The 19,895-nt window shown below is 34.8% G+C and overlaps 1 protein-coding gene across 1 annotated transcript in view; it reads left to right on the top strand.

Annotated features, from left to right (window-relative positions):
• Positions 1–19,895, top strand: part of TMEM135 (transmembrane protein 135) — a 347,914-nt gene that overhangs the window by 149,847 nt on the left and 178,172 nt on the right. Inside the window, exon 5 of the mRNA XM_036747191.1 lies at positions 4,103–4,168. Coding sequence (XP_036603086.1) covers positions 4,103–4,168 — 66 coding nt within the window. The remainder of the gene's footprint in view (positions 1–4,102; positions 4,169–19,895) is intronic.

The following is a 19,895-nucleotide window of genomic DNA, read 5'->3' as shown; positions in this document are numbered from 1 at the left end:
TTTGAAGAGAGGATGGAAACACAGCAAGATGTTCCTGAATGACTTAAATGAGAAATAAGAATTATGAAAGCAGAATTTATAGCCTGTTAGCAGAGCAGGAAAACTTGAATACACGGTGGTAATCTTCACCAAAGAAACAAAAGAGTGAACGACTAATTGGGAATGCAAATACATTGGTTGTAAAGGACAGTTTGGAAGAAGAGAAGCAAAAAGAAATGACATTAAAAGAAAGTAATCTCTATATAAACAAAACATTTATTTCAAAGACTGTGTGATTCAAGACAACTTAAGGATTTATAGGTTTCCCAAAAGAACATAAGTCAAAAAAACCCAAATATAATGCAAAGAATGAGACAAAAAAAAAAAAAACCTGGCCAGAACTTCTGAAAGCAGAAAACAAAGTGCCAATCCAAAGAATCTGCAGATTTCTTCCAGGAAAAAAAAATACCCATTATTTCAAACTCCAAGACATATAGTGGTTGAATTGAACATTTCCAACAACAACAAATTTTGCAAGCAACCAGAAGAGACTTTTCAAATATAAAGGAAAGGAAAAATTCTAATAACACAAGACTATATACTATATTCACCAGAAATTGTACAGAGGAGTGAAACGATGTGTTCTCAAGAGCAGAAGAGCTCAACATGCAACCCAAGGTGTTCTACTCTGCAAATGAAAAGGTGGTTGATCAGTTTCTTTTTAAAGCTAGAGACATTTGAAGCATTCCTCTGAAGAAAGTAGACCTGAAGTAGCTAGCTTTTTTGCTTCTTTTACCCTCTAAACAAAAGAAGTACAGGAAAGGTAAACAGATAAAACAACCAATGAAGGTGCAGGTAATTCACAGGTAACAGAATCATTTAGTTATCTCAGAAAAAAAGGTAAAATAAAACTAGAAAGAGAAAGATACCTTTAGGGTTAACAGCAACAACAATGACAAAATAACAGAGAATACATTATGAAATTTCTGTGTAAAAGTAGAAAACCAGAAATAAAAAATTATGGTAGAGAAACAAGCCAGAAACATCATGAATTAAACATCGCAATACCCTGACAATGGGTGAATCAATATTTTTTGTGAAAATGTTGTCACCACCATCCTTGTTTTCATATTGGCAGTTATAAGCTACCAATTAAAACTCTTCCTACACCTTCCTCCAATAAGATAAATCTTTGGGGGGAGGTGGCACTAAGAGCTGGAGAGATCAGGAAATTGCTAGTAAAGGATGTTATATGTGAGCTGAGCCTTGAAAGAACCTAGGTGGTGGCAGAGGTGAAGAAAGGAGTTTATTCCAGGCACAGGGGACAACCTTTGTAGTGAGGGTAGACCAGGGGTAGAGAAACTGGGGCCTCAATCTAGGTCCTCAAGGGCAGCCCTTTGACTGAATCCAAACTTCACATAACAAATCTTGTTCATAAAAGGATTTGTTCTGTAAAACTTGGACTCATTCAAAAGGCCTCACCCAAGGACCTAGGTCACATGTGGCCTTGAGGCCACAGGTTCCCCACCCCTGGGTAGACTTGAATGCATGAAAAGGGGAATAATACAGTATATCCTCAAAGTTTCAGTACAATTTAAAAATATTAATGTTTAATATTTATTTAATAGCTGTTAAAGCTTAAATAATATTTAATCTGATGTCATTTAATTATCAAATGTAATATCAAGTAATTATTATTGATATTTAAATAACAATTCATTATTTACTTAATAGCTATCAAGTCTTAAAAGCTGCTCTAAGACTTTTCTGGGACTCCTAGAAAGGTTGTAGTCAGGTTGTGAAGAGCCTTAAATACCTAACAAAGGCAATAGTATTTCCTCCTAGGGGTTACAGAGACCTGTTTTTATCTTAGTTTTACTAATAATTTATGTAACCTCAGATAAATCGCTGAATTTCCTTGAATCTCAGTTCCCTCATCTATAAAATTAGAGGTGATTTCTACAGTTCTTTCAGATGTACTGTTATGCTAATGAAAGCAGAACAAATGTTTATTAAATGTGTATTACGTGCCAGGTACCATGATAAGAGCTTTACAAATGTTGTCCTATTTAATCCTCTTGCCAACTCTGGGAGGTAGGTGCTTTATTATCTCAATTTTACATTTAAAAAAAACTGAGGCAGACAGAGCTTAAGTGACTTGCTCAGGGTCACACGGTTAGCAAGTGTCTGGTGTCACTTTTAAACTCAGGTCTTCTTGAGTCCAGGCCCAGCACTCTACCTTGTGTACCACTTAGCTTCCTCTGCAAAAAAATATTATTGAAGCTGAAATTTCATTCATTTTGAGCCCACCATAATGTCGCAGAATCAGAGTTAGAAGGGATTCCACAGGCCATTTAGTTAAACCTTATCTGAATAAGACTCTTCTGTACAGTGAACTTGATAAGTGATTGCCCAGTCTTTGATGGCCTCCACTGAGGGGGATCCCAGTACTTCCTGAAACAATCCATTGTACATTTTAGGTAGTTCTAATAGTTGGGAGGTTTTCTGTTACTTTAAGTTTGACTCTTTGCAACTTCTATCCATTGCTTCTATTTCTGTCCTTTGGGGCCAAGTACTATATAATTTCCTTTCCTCGTGACATTCTTTCAGTTACTTGAAGATAGCTATCATGCATAATACCCAAGTTGCCTTTTCTCTAGTTTATATGTTCCTAGTTCTTTCATTTGATATTTATATGAGATGATCTCTGAGACCTTCAGTGGACTGCTTGATTCTGCTAGATATTCTCTAGCTTATCAATGTCTTTTCCAAAATGTGGAATCTGAAACTGAATACAGCCTGCCAGATGTGGTCTACCTAGAAATGAGTATTATGAGCTCTCCAGTCTTGGATAGTATGCTTTTCATACAGCTTAAGATTAGATTAATGATTGCTTTTTTGGGGGGAGGTCATATCCTTGTCTTCATAATGAATGTTTAGAGGGCTAAAAATGAAGATTCCTTTAAGATGGTCTTCTTTCTAGCCCTGCATCCCTGATCTGATACTTATATGCATATTTCTTGAGCCCCATGTTCAAGACTTAAAAGTTAAGAGGCATAAGTAGTCTCGCTAGTGCCATCATTTTAGTCTATCAGAAGCCTTTTGGATCTTGACTATCATGAAATGTGATAGGTATACCTCTCAGCTTTGTGCCATTTATAAATTTAATTAACATGCCATCTGTGCATTACTTCAAGTTATTGATATCATAGAGGACAGAGCAAAGGATGGTTGGAAACTCCACTGAAGACCTTCTTCCAAGTTTACATTTTTGGTTTAGCCATTTCAACTAGTTCCACATCTACATAACTATATTGTAGTCTAGCCTACATATTTCCATCTTCTCCACAAGAGTAGAATAAAGGATAGATGTTGAGCCATTCAGAATTTTGTCTTTTAATCAATTGATGTGATTAGAACCAGGGATACTATTCTAATCCAGAGTTTCTGATTCTTATGCCATATAAAGTTTGTGATGTGTGTATATATTATGATATTTCTGAGTAAGTTGTTGTTGATAACGATTCTTTTATGAAATGTATTGATATCTTTTTATATCATCTTCATTTCTGAATAAATGTCCCATCCCAGAGAGCTGTTAAGGATAAACAAATCCTTTAAAAAAGAAAGTAAAAACAGTTCAGCAAAACTAAACAACACTATAACTATATCTTAAGGCATTTGCAGTATTCCACCTGTATAATCTTCACTTCTGCAAAGAAGGGAGAAGGTTCGTTTTCTCATTTCTTCTCCAGGGCAGAACTTCTCTGTTAATATAATTATACAGCATTCGCTTTGATTTGTTGTTCTTTCCATTTCTACTCTTGTACTCTTTGTGTATATTGTTTTCCCTAGATCTGTTTTTTTCATTCTATACTACTTCCTATAAGTTTTCTATATTTTTTGAATTCCTTAATATTCAGACTTTCTTACTGTGCAATAATAGCCCATTAATTTTATGTGTCACAATTTGTTTAGCCATTCCTCAATTGATGGACTAAGTATCAGTGTCTTTTGCTTTTTTGCTAGGTGGTTTTTATTTATGTGTATTTTATAATGACAAAAACTTTTTATTTTTAATAACATCACATTTTATAATATTACTTCTCTTTTCTAATTACAGGCCACAGAAACATTGTTTAGAATGGGAGTAGCAAGAGGAACCATCACAACTTTAAGAAATGGAGAAGTGAGTTCAACATATTATTTTACTTTGAAATCTCAGTTTGTCAAATAGCATTTTCTTTCTTTGATCTATAATGAGTTGCATCATGATTTCTTGGATTATATAATGCAATAATAAGTCCTCTCTTTGACAAAGAACAGAAACCAAGTATATCAGTAATGCAATAAACACAACATCAACAGTAATTGTGAATATGCCTATGGAGTTCTGTATCCAAATATGCGAGACTCTCCATATAGAAGGTAGAAGAAGTAAAATATTTATTCAGATACCAGATAATCATATCCCATAATCAACACAACCAGTTAGCCCACTTTATCATAACACCAAGAAACTTAAAACACAATATCACAACATGGAGCCTCACCATCCCAAAACCTCTCCAACCCCCTTCTGAGGCCTTCCCAAAAACAAACTCATGGTACAGCTGTCACAGGTTGGCCATTAACAGCCATAACAGCTAGCTCTCTCCCTCCCTCTCTCCCTCTCAAGATCTTCAAATCTAAATTACTATTACACCAAGGTACTTTTTAAAAATTTGTAAATGTCCATAATTCTGACATTTATGCTTTTAAATTTGATTGATGCCTTTTTTGTTTATACCAACTTAATTTCAGCCCTAAATTGGACAAATCTTGTGACAAATAAAAAGTTAAACATAATGCCTGATATTTGATGGTATATACATTATTCTACCCTGGTAGTCTCCTTCCACCTCCCTTTTCTCCTGATTAGGGAAGAAGAGAGAAGGTATATATTTCATTATCTTTCTTTTGAGAGATTCATTGATTTTTCAGTTACTCCTTCTGACTTTCTTTTAGCAATTTTTTTCATTTACATTTTTGTCTGCTTGCATATTATTTTCTTAGTTCTAATTTTGCTCTGCATCAGTTCTTACAAATCTCATATTTCTCTGAATTACTCATCTCTTACTATTCCTTCAGACATAATAATGCCATATTTGATTACATTTATTCACCTTAGTTTTTTTAGCCATTTTTTACTTCAAAGACTGTTGCTATGAGTATTTTGATATATATTAGACCTTTGTTTCTTTAGAGTATATGTTAGGTAGTGGGATTGATAGAATGAAAAATATAGACAGTTTAGTCATTTTTCTTGCAAAGTTCCAGATTAAAATCCAGAATGGCTCAACCCTTAAGTAGATTCTCCCAGAACTGCATTAACCTGCTTGGTAGAGGTGGAGGCAGCTTCTGCTAAGAAGAGCTTTTTCAATATTGACCATTTCCATCTTTTATATATAATATGTGTATCTGTATACATATCTGCTAAAGTAATATTCCTGAAGTATAGATCTGACTCTGCCACTCCATTGCTCCATAAAATCCATTGGCTTCTTATTACCTATAAGGCCAAACTTAAAACCCTCTGTTTGGCATTTCAAACCTTTCACAGCCTGTCTTTAGTCTGTCTTTGCATCTAGATTAGACTTTGTTCCCTTCTACATACTCTTCTGTCCAACTCAACTGCCCTTATTGCTATTCCTCCCCTAGGCTATTCTATCTTCTTTTCCATGCCTTTGCATAGGCTCTCTTCTATGCCTGGAATGTAATAGCTTCTCACCTTGCTTTTAGAATTCTTGCTTTTCCTTCAAAATTCAGCTTAAACATCATCTCTTACATATGACCTTTCCTAATTACCCTAACTACTAGTTTACCTCTCCATTTACCTTATATTTATTTTGTTTATTTTTGAATATTTTTTGTTTATTCTGTTATGTATACATATTGTCTCATAAAATGTTAGCATGTTGAGTGTGGGGATTGTTTCATTTTGTGTTTTTTAGTTTCAAAACTTAGTATGGTTTTTGGCATATAGTAGACACTTAATAAATGCTTATTGACTGATTGGTAATAGTACCAATATTTATATGCATGGTATAGATATATACATTATATATGGTTTTATGTAAATATAAGTATGTATTAATTTAATAAGTATTATTAGAGTTTCTACAGTGTGTCTTGTCTTGTAAGAAGCAATATACAGTGATTAAATCCATGGTTTTCCTAGGAGGAAGTTATAGTCTAGTTGTAATTAGGAAACAATTCTTCTTCTTTGACTCTACTTCCTGACTTCCCTTACTTCTTAAAGACATAGCTCAAATCTTGTCTTGTGGAAAATGCCTTTCCTCATGCCCTTCCCACTTCCTCAAATGCCTTCCCTCTGAGATTATCTCCAGTTTATCCCATATGTATATACTTTATATGTACACAATTGTTTGCATATTATCTCCCCCATTAGAATTGAGTACTTGAGGACAGGGACCACTTTTCCCTTTGTATCTCCAGTGCTTATTTAGTACAGTGTCTAGCACATAGTAAGCACTTTATAAATGCTTGTTGACTTGCAAAGTAACAAAAACAGACACGATAGTATGGTATACATTATACAGGTCAGAGTGGCAAGAACAGAACAAGAATGTAGTCAGAGTGGAATTGAATGAATCAAGAAAGGCATTGTGGAAGATTCTGAGTCTTGAATGAATAATTATTATGGGAAACATGTTAAGTATCTTGCATAATGATTTCTGAAGGGTCCACTTTAAGAAATTACTGTCTTAAAAGTATTATTTTAGCTTTTTTTGGTTTAACGAACAATAATATTAATAGCTTCTGTTATATAGGCTTTACAGTTTGTACCATAATGTAAATATTTGCTTTGATGATGATAATGAGGTAGATAGATAGAGCATACTCTAAGCACATACTGTGTGCCAGGCACTGTACTAAGTTTTGGGATACAAAATACAAGTAAACAAGATAGTACTGACCATACAGGAGTTACATGTTCTAATAATGGAAGACATATAAAGGGCTGCCAGAAAGAGATGGGAGAAAGGTTCCTGAGGTAGGGATACAGTGAGGAGAAGTTCAGGAAGTTTCATAAAGGGCTGGGGTCCTAGGAAGATGAGAACCACCTATTTGAGAAAAGGGAGACTAGTTTTCTCATGGGATGAAATTACTTGCAAAGTAGGGATGCTGTCAGCCCTGAGGAGTTATATCAGAATGAAGGCTAAAGGATAGATTTTTAAAGCCTTTGAGAAAGTTTTTCTTGGAAATTTTTTTCCTACTTTCTTTGAGCTTCTGTGCTTTGATAGAAAACAAAAGGATACATTACCTTTCTTTCCATAATTTTCTTATCGATGCCTTCTATTTTTAGTTCCTTCCAACACCTCCTCCTGTCTCTACAACATTCATATATTTTATAACAGAAAGACTCAGATAAGCAAGACCAACAGAGAAAGTGATTATTTTATACTACTTGCAGCACTCTTCTTTCATAGTAAAGCATCAGTCTACAGAGAGTAGGGAAGTATGCATCATCTTTGTTGCTCTGGATTCAAGTTTAGTTACTGCATTTAATCTGAACTCTGATATCCTTTACATTTTGTATTTTTGTATTTATTTTATTATTGTCATTTATGTTTTTCTCTACATTTAAAAAAAAGCTTTGCATCAGTTCATGTTCCTCCGAATTTGTTAATATTTGACATTTCTGGTGATATATAGTAATATTCCATTACAGTAATTCATACAATTTATCAAGCCATTCTTCAACCTACTTTTTTTTTCTAGTTTTTTGCTTTTACTGAAAGTGCTGATAGATATTTTAGAATGTATTTTTCTGCCTTTGACCTCCTTGAAGTATATACCTAATAGTGGAATTTCTGGGTTAGAGAAAAAGACAACTTTATAGTTCTACCAACAGTGTATAAAAGTGTCCGTCATTTTACAGCTTGTCAGCTTTGAAAATTTGCTTTTCTTTTATCAGCTTTTCTAGTTTGATGACTGAGGTGATTCCCTAATTATTTTAATTTAATTATTTGTGAATTAGATAATTTTTATGTGGTTGTTGAGATATACTGTTCACTAGTACATTTCTTTTGAAAATTCTTCATATTCTAAGTCTTATACTGCATTTCTTTATATCATTATGTATCTTGAGCAATATATTTTTTATCAGAAATATTTCATATAAATACTTCCCTTACACTTGGCAGCTTTTCTTTTCATTCTAATTGTTTTTTATTTTGCAACCTCCTTAGTTCCTTGCAGCAAAAAATATTTAATATGTACATGGCTATATATTTTTATGCATCCTTCCTTCCTTCCTTTCTTCCTTCCTTCCTTTCTTCCTTCCTTCCTTTCTTCCTTCCTTCCTTCCTTCCTTCCTTCCTTCCTTCCTTCCTTCCTTCCTTCCTTGTAGTGCCTGGTACCTTGTAGGCACTTAATAAATACTTGCTCAAACAAATATTGTTAAAACAGATTTAAAAAATACGTATATTGTAGTCTTGCTCTTCCTTGTCCCACATAGTCATAGAAAATATTAAACTTTTCAAAAAAGAAAATAATATTGTCATGTTATTAATATAAAGACCAAGAATAGTACTGCCTAACACAGTTTCAACAATCATTGTCTTCTTACATCAGATAAAATGAACAAATAAATATTGAATGCCATTGAAGATGATGTTCATATGTACTCAAGTAGGCTTATATATTATCTTGTAAACTATTAGAGTTGAAAATAAAAATAGACAAGATTTACAAATAATTCTGATTAGGAGACATATGAACAGTAATACTGTTACCGTAACTCTCTGTTTTGGTAAACAGAAACTAACAGTGCCCTCTCCAGTTTAGTGTTTGTATGACATCATACCATGCAAACAGATCATTTATTCAAGAACATCCCTTTTTATATAAAAGGAATATGCTGTCACAGTGAGAACAAAAACATACCAAAGTAAACTTTAGATTTATATTGTAAAATGGACTACATTAAATATTTTCTGTTGATGCAGTTGTCCTAGTGATTAAAAGATTCAGTTAGTGAAAAAAAAAAATATTCCAAGTATGACCAGCTCCTGGCCTCTCAATGTTCAGATTTGGGAACTTTGCTCATATCTTGTCTTACAGAGTCAGATGATATTTTTCCCCCTCAGATTCAGTTTTTGAATGATAATAAATCAGAGCACTTTGGAATTGAAAGGGTCCTTTATCATTTTAAAGATAAGAAAACTGAGGCTCAGAAAAAGATTAAGTGATACTCCCCAGTTCACAAAGGTATCTAGTGTTGCTGCCAGAATTTCCATTCATACCCTTGAATCTGTCTGGACTCCTTCTCCTTTACCTTTGGAAATGACTTAACTTTTGAATGACTTAGAATCTGGATTAGGGGCCTTTAAATAGAGTTTGAAAACTAATTGCTTGAATTCATTCATATTTTTATAGATGCCTTATATGGTTTGGAGTTAAAATTATGATTATTGCTTGTTTAGATTTTGTTTTTTTAAATCACTACAGATTGTGAATTAAGAATTAACTATATTGGGTTTAATGCTATAATAGAGTGATTATCCAAGGTGAACAACATAATTCTGGACTAAAACACAATTAACAGCAGATTTTTACTTTTGGACTTCTTCATTTTATTTATATATATTAGCTGAGGTTGGTGCCCATATCTAACAATTGAAGAAACTGAGGAGCAGTGAGATTAAGTGATTTGCTAGTGGTCATAGAGTTAGGCAGCATTCCCACTCAGCTGCTTGGCTCTAAGTTCATTGTTCTTTTCTGCCATGCCACATTACCTCCACAAAGATCAGTAACTCAAGGCAGTAAGTACTACATTCAGTTTGAGATATACAGACTATATAATATAGGAATACAAAGGAAGACAGGATCCCTCCCAATGAGAACATTAAAGGCAAGGCTTGATCATAGAGCAAGTGGCAGATGCAAAACACTTCTTCATAGATGACTAAAGCCACAATATCTCCAAGTTGGCAGTTTGCAAATTTACTGATTTAACTTAAGTTTAACCTTAATTTAACCTAAGCATTAAAGAAATTGATTTGCCAGTGTTACGTTTGAAAAGAATAAAGATTCGAGATGCCCATTTTTACATTTGTACCATTGTTCTGGTTTGCCCTTTTAAGAATAAAGCAGAACTAAACTTTTACTTACAATATATGCACAGTATCAGATGATCTTTCATTAGAAGTATTTGTGTATGTCTTGTTTTATCCTATTGTGAGCTCTTTGAGAACTAGTACTATGTTTTTTTTCATTTCCTTATCCTTCCCAACAGCTAGGCTGTATAGAGGAGATAGGGGCTTTGAGTTAGAAATACCTGAGTTTGAATATTACCTCAGATACTTATTAGATGTATGACCCTGGACACGTCACTTAATAGCTGTTGGCCTCAGTTTTCTCCTCCGTAAAATGAATCAAAAATAACATCTATCTTATAGGTTCTTGTGAGAATCAAATGAGATAATATTTGTACACCTTAAGGTGCTGTATAAGTAGTAGGTATTACTATTATTTCAGATTGTTGGTTGCTGAATAGATTAGTATTGATTGGTTAGTTGGTAGAATGAATGAAAGAAATAGAAAACAAGTTACTGTGATAATTTATACTTTGCTTTTTTTCTCCTTCTACTAAGTACCAATAAATAATCTGTACGTTTCCTGTACCCCCAATTAGGATGTGATATATTAATAATGGCTGAATCAAGTTAAATCTTTATATAAAGTAATTTATAATTGGATTATCTGTGATGGGCTATATTCGAAATCTCAGAGAGGACTTGGATCTTTAGTTTGTCCTAGCTTTTAGAATTCCTTGTCTTCTTGTTGTTTCTTGTTGTTTTGGTACTCACTGTCTCCTAAGAAGATCCTCAGTATTGGTCTTCATTTACAACAGACTTACTTAATGTTGACTTTCCAACTGCCAGAGATCCTGTCATTCTAGTCTTCCTTTTCACACAGCCATTAGAACTCAATTTTTAATTCATCCTTTACTACTTTTGTCCTTGGGATTTAGCACATTAACCTGAGTTAACCTTCTCTAGGCTTTTTCCTTTCTCATGCAGCTGACAAAATAATCTTCCCAATACACAAATCTGACCATATCACTCCATCTCTCAAAATCCTTCAGCTGCCCCCCTATTGCCTTTAGGATAAAATGAAAAGTCTTGACATTTAAGGCCCTCTGCAGTCTATCTTTAATTTATCTTTCTAGTCTTATTTGGCATTTCCCCCCTTCATGCATATATACCACATATCAGTCAAATTGTTCTTTGAGTTGGTTCCCTATATTAGATGTGCCTGCTTTTACACAACTCTGAATTTGCAAAAGTTTTTTTTCCCCCATGCCTCAGTCTTCTCTTCTTCTTTCAAAACTCAGCTCATGTGCTACTTCCATATTAGTCTATCCTTGATCCTACTTGTCTTTCTAGTTTCCCCAGTGTTTACAGTACTCTTTTCCTAGAGCTTTTTGTCTAGATCTCTCATTTTCTTTCATCATGTTCTGCTGTAGTATATGTTACTTGTGTATGTGTGTTGTCTGTTAGTCCTCACCTCTCCAATAACAGACTAACTTCTCTGAGGTCTGTTGATTTTTCAGTTTTTAAAAAAATATTATATTAGTACTTTCTAACACAGTGCTTGGTAAATATTATGGACTTCATTATTCTTTGTGTTGAGTTGAATTTCAAGGGGATTGTAGAATTGCTGTACTTGGAGATCTTCAAAAATGGGATTGACAGTTGACAATAGGGTGGTGTAGATTTGACTTTCTAGAAAATAGGAAATTGTATTAAATGACTTCCTCAGAATGTTTTAGGTTCTCATAGTTATTTTCAGAGTTTTGCATCCAGGCTGTTTTTTCATACAGAGTAACATGCTTTAGTACTTCCAGTTCATTGTCCTTGCTGATGTTCCATGAACAGATAACCTCATTTTCAGCATCAGCATACTGCTATTATAATGTAGAAATAAATGGGCAAGTAGTGTTTTCATAGAGTGTGGGCAAAGCAAGTGAATGGTTTAAATAGGATTTTTAAAAATCAGTTTGAGAATCCCTTGCTTTCTTGTTTTTGCCAAAGAAGTGTTCAATGATCATACTACATGTCTTTCTTTCTAGAAGTGGCTACTGAACTACTTTTATTTCCTTTATAATGGCAAGTCTGCTTTTGATTTGAGAACAAAAATAAATGTGCCATGATTTTGTCCCTAAAAGAAAACAAACAATATCTCACCAATATCTGGCTAACCACAGAACATTTAGGTTTTTATTTTTCAAAATTTGGAAGGTTTCTTAAGATAACATCAGTTTGTTTTATCCTAATAGGAAGAGTTTTAGGGCCAGGAAAGCAAGTATTTCCACATGGCTATGTCACTCCTAACCTCTCTTCATCTATACATTATCAATTTTTGTTGTACAACCAAATCCATACACTTTAGAGAAATAAATAGCATTTGCAGTGTTTTGATATACTTGAATTACTAGCTAGATTTTAAGGCAGACAGGTCATTGGAACACATAGAAAATGTTACCTTCTTGTTTTACACATCGTCAAAGGGATATTTATTTCTAAAACTTTGGAGAATGCAGCAGTGAATCGTTCAATATTTAAGAATACTAAGTAATATTTGTATATATTCTACAAGCCCAACTCTTAATTTAAACTTTTATTGAACATATTGCTAATTTAAGTATTAGGACAGCAACAAACTAATATTTAATACTGTTAGTGTCATAATAGCTCTGTATTCCATGGCTCAGTGAAATAAAAGGAAATTGAGGGATTTTTGTGGCATAGTGGCTAGAGAAATGAGGATAAGAAAGAGGAGTAATATTATTTGAAGGGGTAGAGTAGGAGTATGGTAATATAGAGAAAAGAATTCTTGTTTTGAGGGAGATGAAGAGAAATAAAAAGGTCCAAGAAGAGCTATCACATTTTGGAACCCCGAAATGGGAAAGAGTAAAATGAGAAATGAGAGAAATCAATGAGGAAGCTGGCAGCAGTATGACTCAGAACAGAGGTTAGGATTTTCAATATGCCTTTGCCTCTGCTTAAGAAGCCTGCTGCTACTCAAGTGCTCTGTCGTTTTGTTCCTTCTTTCTTTCTCTGGCTTAGTGAAACAGCCTGTTCCGAAAGTATGAGGAAAATTTCTCAGCATTTACCACATGGACTAATTAAAACTGGAAAAAATTCAAGTACACCACTCTTTCTGTACATGAAGACCAAGAAGGATATCTTACTTTGTTCACTTGGACACTTGAACTTTTTGTTCCCTTTTACTTTTCATTGGAGGAAGCTCTTACCTCATAATTTCACATTCATTTTAGCTTGTGACGATCTTTTTTTCTTTTCTTTTTTAAACTTGGCCTTTGACATGGTAATACAGAGATTCTTTTCTGTGTATTTAATTAGATATAAAATGTATGACATCTATGTTGTATGAGAAAGTGCCAGCAAGTTTTATAAATTACTGTGCCTTTAGTTTGTGACAAAAATAGTATGAGTCTCAAAAGTCAGTTTGATTTTAGGCACATTTTATTTCCCATGTTTTGGAGCTGAGAGGCGTTGCCAGCTCTAATCACTTCCAGGCCCATTGTAGGACAAATATGTGATGCCAGATATTTGATACGATTATCTATCACCCATCTCCTACCCAATTCATTAACATTCAGGTGACAAAGATGTTATTGGCATCAATAAGTGTCATAACTACTTCCACAGATTGCTTTGACATTTCTGATTTCTATTCTCTTGTTTCTCTGTTAATTTCCTTGGGAATTGAAGATTTTTTCTATTCAATATATTACCCCCTTCCCTTGAATTTTATTCATAACTAGAGCATAATGGCTGTGACAATGTTGTCATGTTGGAGATTTTTTTTTTAAATCCTATCCTGGAGTTCTTTCTAACTTTTTTTTAAAGCTATATTTTAATGACAGTCTTTTTCTTTTTCTTTTCACTTTTAGCATAGTGCCTGGGATATAGTAGGTACGTAAGTGTTTACTGACATTTAAAATTTTTTTTCATTAATTTTTTTTGTTTCTCATATCATCATTGAAATAACTCTTCTTGTCCCCCTCCCTGGGAGCCATCCTCCATAATAAATAGTGTATTTTTAGAGAGGAAAATCCCCCAGCACTATACATAATTGAAAAAGTCCAAAAACACATGAAATGTGCAACATTTGTGAACGTCCTACCACCGCAAAGAGATAAATAACTCATAGCTAGTCATTTGAGTCCTGCTGGAGCTTTATGATTTTGTTACATTTCTTTTGATTTTTTTGGGTTGTAGTTGTTCTTTTCACTGACATTGTTGTAGTTATTTTGTATATTGTTTTCTTGGCTCCACTTTTGTTCGTAGAAATCTTTCCCTCCTTTGTATTCATCACACATTATTTTTTACAGCACATTAATATTCCGTTATATTCATATATCACAATTTGTTTAGCCATTCCCCAGTTGATGGACATCTATTTTGTTTCTTATCGCAGCAAATGCTGCTATAAATATTTTTGTGTATATGGGCATTTTTCTTTTTATCAGTGGCTTCTTTGGTGTGTAAACAAAGTGATGGAGTCTTGAGTTCAAAGAGTATGAACTCCCTTTGACTGAAGGCCTCCCAGCAATCTCATATCTGATCATATTCTTCATATCCTGGTGGCTCTGAACTCCTGTGGATTGTCATCTGAACCACATTCCACATCCCCCACTACCCACTTCATTATTCCAATTCTCCTCAATTCTCCCACCCCAAATTCTCAACCTAACTCCACTATACTCTCTGGAATTCCTGTTACATATGCAGCAAACTTCCCTTCATCTTAAATTTTTCTTCTTGCACTCCTTTCTTCTACTAGTTCTTACTGAAACTTCACCCCCTGATTACTTAGTAATCAGGGGTAGGGAACTGGTGGCCTCAAGGCCACATGTAGCCCTCTAGGGCCTCAAGTGTGGCTCTTTGACTGAATCCAGACTACACAGAACAAATCCCCTTAGTAAAAGGATTTGTTCTGTAAAATTTGGACTCAGTCCAAAGCCATACCCAAGGACCTAGAAGGCCACATGTGGCCTTGAGGCCTCAGGTTCCCCACCCCTGATTAGCCTCTCTGATCACCCTTTCCAGTACTGCACCTTCTCTCATTCTCCTTGGCTTATTGGTCAAGGCAGAGGAGTTGGGATACTCTTTGCCACTTCTATGTTTTCCCTCTTCCTCCATCACTCAGCAACCTCTTTTCCTTTGAGGTTCATGCAATTCATGTCTATTACCCAATCAAAATCCTGGTAGTTGCTGTCTAGAGTTCAAAACCTGACTCACAGTTTTTGTCTTCTTCCTAGCTCTTGCCCTCATACTAGGGGACTTCAACACGCCATATTTATTCTCTTTAAAATACCCTAACCATTCAGTTCCTCAACCTTATCGCCTCCTGTGAACTATACAAAGATGGCCACATCCTAGATCTTGTCATTACCCACAAATGTACCACATCTGTGTTAACAAATTCTGAAATCCCCTTTATCTGACCATAATCTATTGGTTTTTAACCTTTCCCTGTGCCTTCCTTTGTAAAAACCCTACTTTTCTGCATCATGATCTCTAATCTCTTGACCATTCAGTTCTAAGGAGATCTCTGTTTGGCCTCCAGAGCCCTTCATAACCTAGTTCACTCCTGTTCTAGTCTTTATACCTTACTCCCTGACACATACTCTTCGAACTAGTGACACTAGCCTTCTGGCTCTTCCAGGATCAAGAAACTCTGTCTGTTGGTTCTGGGCATTTTCTCTGACTGTTCTTGCACTCTCCATATGCAATCTATTGCCAGGTCCTGTTGCTTCTATCTTTATAACATCTCTTTTATATATCCCCTTAAATCCTATGACACTGCTACCACCCTGCTATAGACCCATATCACCTCCTTCCTGGATGGACTATTGTTTTGTTTAATGCCTCTCCTTTTTACCTCCAATATCAAATATAAAATCCTGTTTTGCTTTTGAAGCCCTTCATAACCTTTTCTATGTTTCAGTCTTCTTATGCCTCTATGTCCTATTCTCCATGCACATTTTACATTTCCATGTTCTCTACAATCCCAGTAACACTGGCCTCAATGCTATTTTTTGCACAGGACATTCCATCTCCTCATTCAGTGCATTTTCTCTGGATGTCCTGCATGCTTGGAATGTTCTTCCTCCTAATCTCAGCCTCTTGGTTCCCTTCAAGACAAAGCATCTTCCTTCCTTTAACTCCAAATTACCTTGTGTATGTATCTATCTATCTGATATATAGATAGATTGTTTGCATGTTGTCTCCCCTGTTAAATTGTGAGCTCCTTGTGGACAAGGGACTATTTTTGCCTTTCTTTATCCTCAGCATTTAGCATGTGCCTGGTACATAGTAGGTGCACAATAAATGTTTATTGATGAATGTTATGGATTTTTTCCATGGAATTTTTTTAGTTGTGCCTCTCTTTAATAGAGCCCAAAGTCCCATTAGCCTTTTGGCCATATTATATTATTGACTAATTGACCTTACAGTCTGTTAACACCTCCAGATCTTTCTGAGACAAATTCTCTCTGGCTGTAACTTTACAGTCTTGTCTTTGAAGTGTTGGTTTTTGGAACCCAAGTATAAAACTTCATCCCTATTAAATGTCATCTTTTTGTATTGGGACTAACATTTTATGTTGTCTTTATGGATCCTGCCTTTCTAATGCCACAAACAAATTGCAGCGATTGTTGTTTGCCTTTCTTTGAATCCCTACACTTGGCACAGGGTCTGGCACTTAATAAATATTGGTTCCTTGACTTGACTTATAAAGCTGACTTCTCTCTCTCCTTTTATTCCAGTCATTGATGCAGATGTTAAAAAGAAGAGGGCATTGCCTTGGAGGCCTCACTTCTTGTTGACATGGTATCATTAGATGGTATCATTGGTATCATTGCTTCATGTTGAGCCTATTGTTTAATCATTTCTCAAACCCCCTGATTTTATTATTGCTTAGCATTCTGGGAGTTTGAGAGACTTCACCACCTAGATTTTGGTAAATGTTTTCTTCATTCCTCTGTTCCTGGATTTAGTAACTTTTTCCTAAAAGGAAATGAGGTCAGTCTGGCATGAGTATTCTTTACAAAGCCATGCTAGTTCTTGGTGATTTTTGCTTCTTGTTCCACAAATTCCATGGGCTGCTCATGAAGACTTTTCTGATCTCTCCCTATCCTCAGGCTTTAGTGTTCTCTTCACATCATGTTCATTTTCTCATCTGTGAATATGTTCTATCTCTTCAGTAAAATGTAAGCTCCTTGAAGGTGGAGCATATTATTTTTAATCTTTGTTTCTCCAATTTATTATAGTGCCTTTCAGATTGTAGGCCCTTACCAAGCCTTCACTAAATTGAATTTGATAGATTCCTTTGAAGAAGTAGACACCTTGTTTTCCTATTGTGAGAAGGGAAATTTTTGTCTTTTTGCTTGAGTGTGTTTGTGTTTAAAGGGAGGAAGAAGTAGCTAGACTGGTGTTCAATCAGTCCTGGAATTGTAAAGTGTTTTGAGTTCAGATCTGGGCTCAGACACTTAATAGCTGGGTGACCTTGGGCAAGTCAGGTGTGTTTGCCGTAGTATTCTACTCTGTAAAATGGAGATGATAGCAACTAACTACCTGGGTTCTTGTGAGGATTAAATGAGATAATAGCATAGTACTTGACACATAATAGGTACTATATAAATGGAACTGCTATCATCATCATCATCACCCACACGGTAGAGGTTGGTGGATTCTTACAAAAACACTATATTTATTTTACTAATCTTCATGGTTTTAAATATGTAATGGCATTTGGCAGTAATAAGAAATTTTTGTATAAGTTTTTGCATACAAACTGGTTTTGTAAGTTTACCTGCCAAAGTGAAATGTATATATGTGTGCTGTATTCTCTGTGAAGAGAGGGTGTATACTGAGTACATTGTTTAGGCTATAGGAAATTTCTTTTATTTCCTAGTTCATTCAAATTAGGAGGAAAATAAATAAAAGCACCCTCTCATAAAAAACTTGGGTTTATTATTCACTGCTTTGCCCTGGGGCATTAGAGGTGTGTCTCTGTTGAAATTGAAAACAAGGTAGATTAGCATGCATGTCTAAATGAAGTTCATACTAAATGAGTGACTTCCCTTCTCTTCCTCATCTTAGAGCTCTGTCATCTTAAAAGCACCATTTATGGTATGTGGGGTTTTTAAAAAATAGAAAGCTAGAATTAAGTAAATTTTTATTTACAAAAAGAGGTTATATTAAATACATTTAGTATCAAAGGAGAAAGAGGTCCAGGTTTAAAGTTAGGAGAATAACACACAGGATAAAAACTTAAACCAAAGAACCCAACAAGTCAAGGGAAGAATCAAGATTGGAAACATAAGTTTTGGCATGTTTGAAGTTTGTCAAAGTCCATCTTTGAGATAAAATCCTAATTCTTTTGAAAGTAGGTGACAGTGGATGAAAGAGCATTCAGTAAAATCCAGGTTGTCATACGACCCATTGGAGTCTGACCTTTCAGGATCCTAGTATTCACTTTTCAGAAATTTTTTTTGGGTAGTTTTGGTTATCATTGCCTTCATTTTCATATATTCTCTGAGGCTATCTTACCTTAGCTCTCTTCCATTTCTAGATTCCTTGAAGCGTACAGAAGCTTCCAAAACATGTGTAGCATGTCACAGTTTCATAGGAGATAATCATACCTTTTCAGATTGTAGGTTTTGGATGCATAGGTGTGTGTGAGGGTTTACTTCTGTTCTATGAAGAATTGTTTTGTCAAAGCCTTTTTGGTAGTTAAAGCTGGTAGGGCTTTAATTGCTTGCCTTTGTGCCTGAATGGTAACAGGATCTATTCTTGGAAGGAGGGAAGCTGGATAAAAGTTGGGTTTCCAGGCATTTGTTTTCCACCTACATTTGTTCATTTTATTACAAAGCCACAAATTTTTGTTTCTGTTTCTACTGTGAATCTGACTATTGGGATCAGCTACCTCAAGGATTGGTAATAAGAAAAGGAAATTAAATGTAAAAAAAAAAACCAACCCCTTATTTGCTTGTTATACCTGTTTCTTATTGGCATTTGTATAGCACATTATCTTGTGGTCTACATAGAAACAAAGAAGAGGAAAACTGAACCAGGAAAATTATATCCTTCCTGAATCTGTCACATAGTATATTGGCAGTATCAACCTCTAAGTTACATTAAAAGTCTACAAGAGTTTCTGAATACGGATATATATTTAATGTATTCTTTTCAGATGCAATATATATTCTCTTCTAGAACTGCAGGTAAGGAACTGTATAGACATACCTCGGAGATACTGTAGGTTCTGTTCCAGATCACCACAATAAAGCGAGTCATATGAATTTTTTGGTTTCCTAGTACATATAAAAGTTATCTTTATACTATACTGTAGTCTATTTAGTGTGCAACAGTATTATGTCTAAAAAACCCACAACAATGTGTACACCTTAATTAAAAGATACTAACCATCATCCAGGACTTCATGAGTTATAATCTTTTTGCTGGTGGAACGTCTTGCCTTGATGTTGGTGGATACTGACTGATCAGGGTGGTGGTTACTGAAGGTCCATGTGGTTGTGGCTAATTTTTTAAAATAAAATAACAATGAAGTTTCCTGCATTGATTGACTCTTCCTTTCATGAAAGATTTCTTTGTAGCATGCAGTGCTATTTTGATAACATTTTACACTCGGTAGAACTTATTTCAGAATTGGAGTCAATCCTCTTAAACTTATTGACCAAGTTTAAGTAATATTCCTTAATATTGTTGTGTCTCAGGTAATAGGGAGGCCCATGGAAAGGGTGAGAGACAGGAACGGTTGGTTGGTGGAACACTCAGGACACACACAAC

This window comes from Trichosurus vulpecula, chromosome 2 (genome assembly GCF_011100635.1).
Source record: "Trichosurus vulpecula isolate mTriVul1 chromosome 2, mTriVul1.pri, whole genome shotgun sequence".
NCBI lineage: Eukaryota > Metazoa > Chordata > Mammalia > Diprotodontia > Phalangeridae > Trichosurus > Trichosurus vulpecula.
The sequence above is the reverse complement of the archived record's forward strand: the minus strand, read 5'-3'. Positions and strand labels throughout refer to the sequence as shown.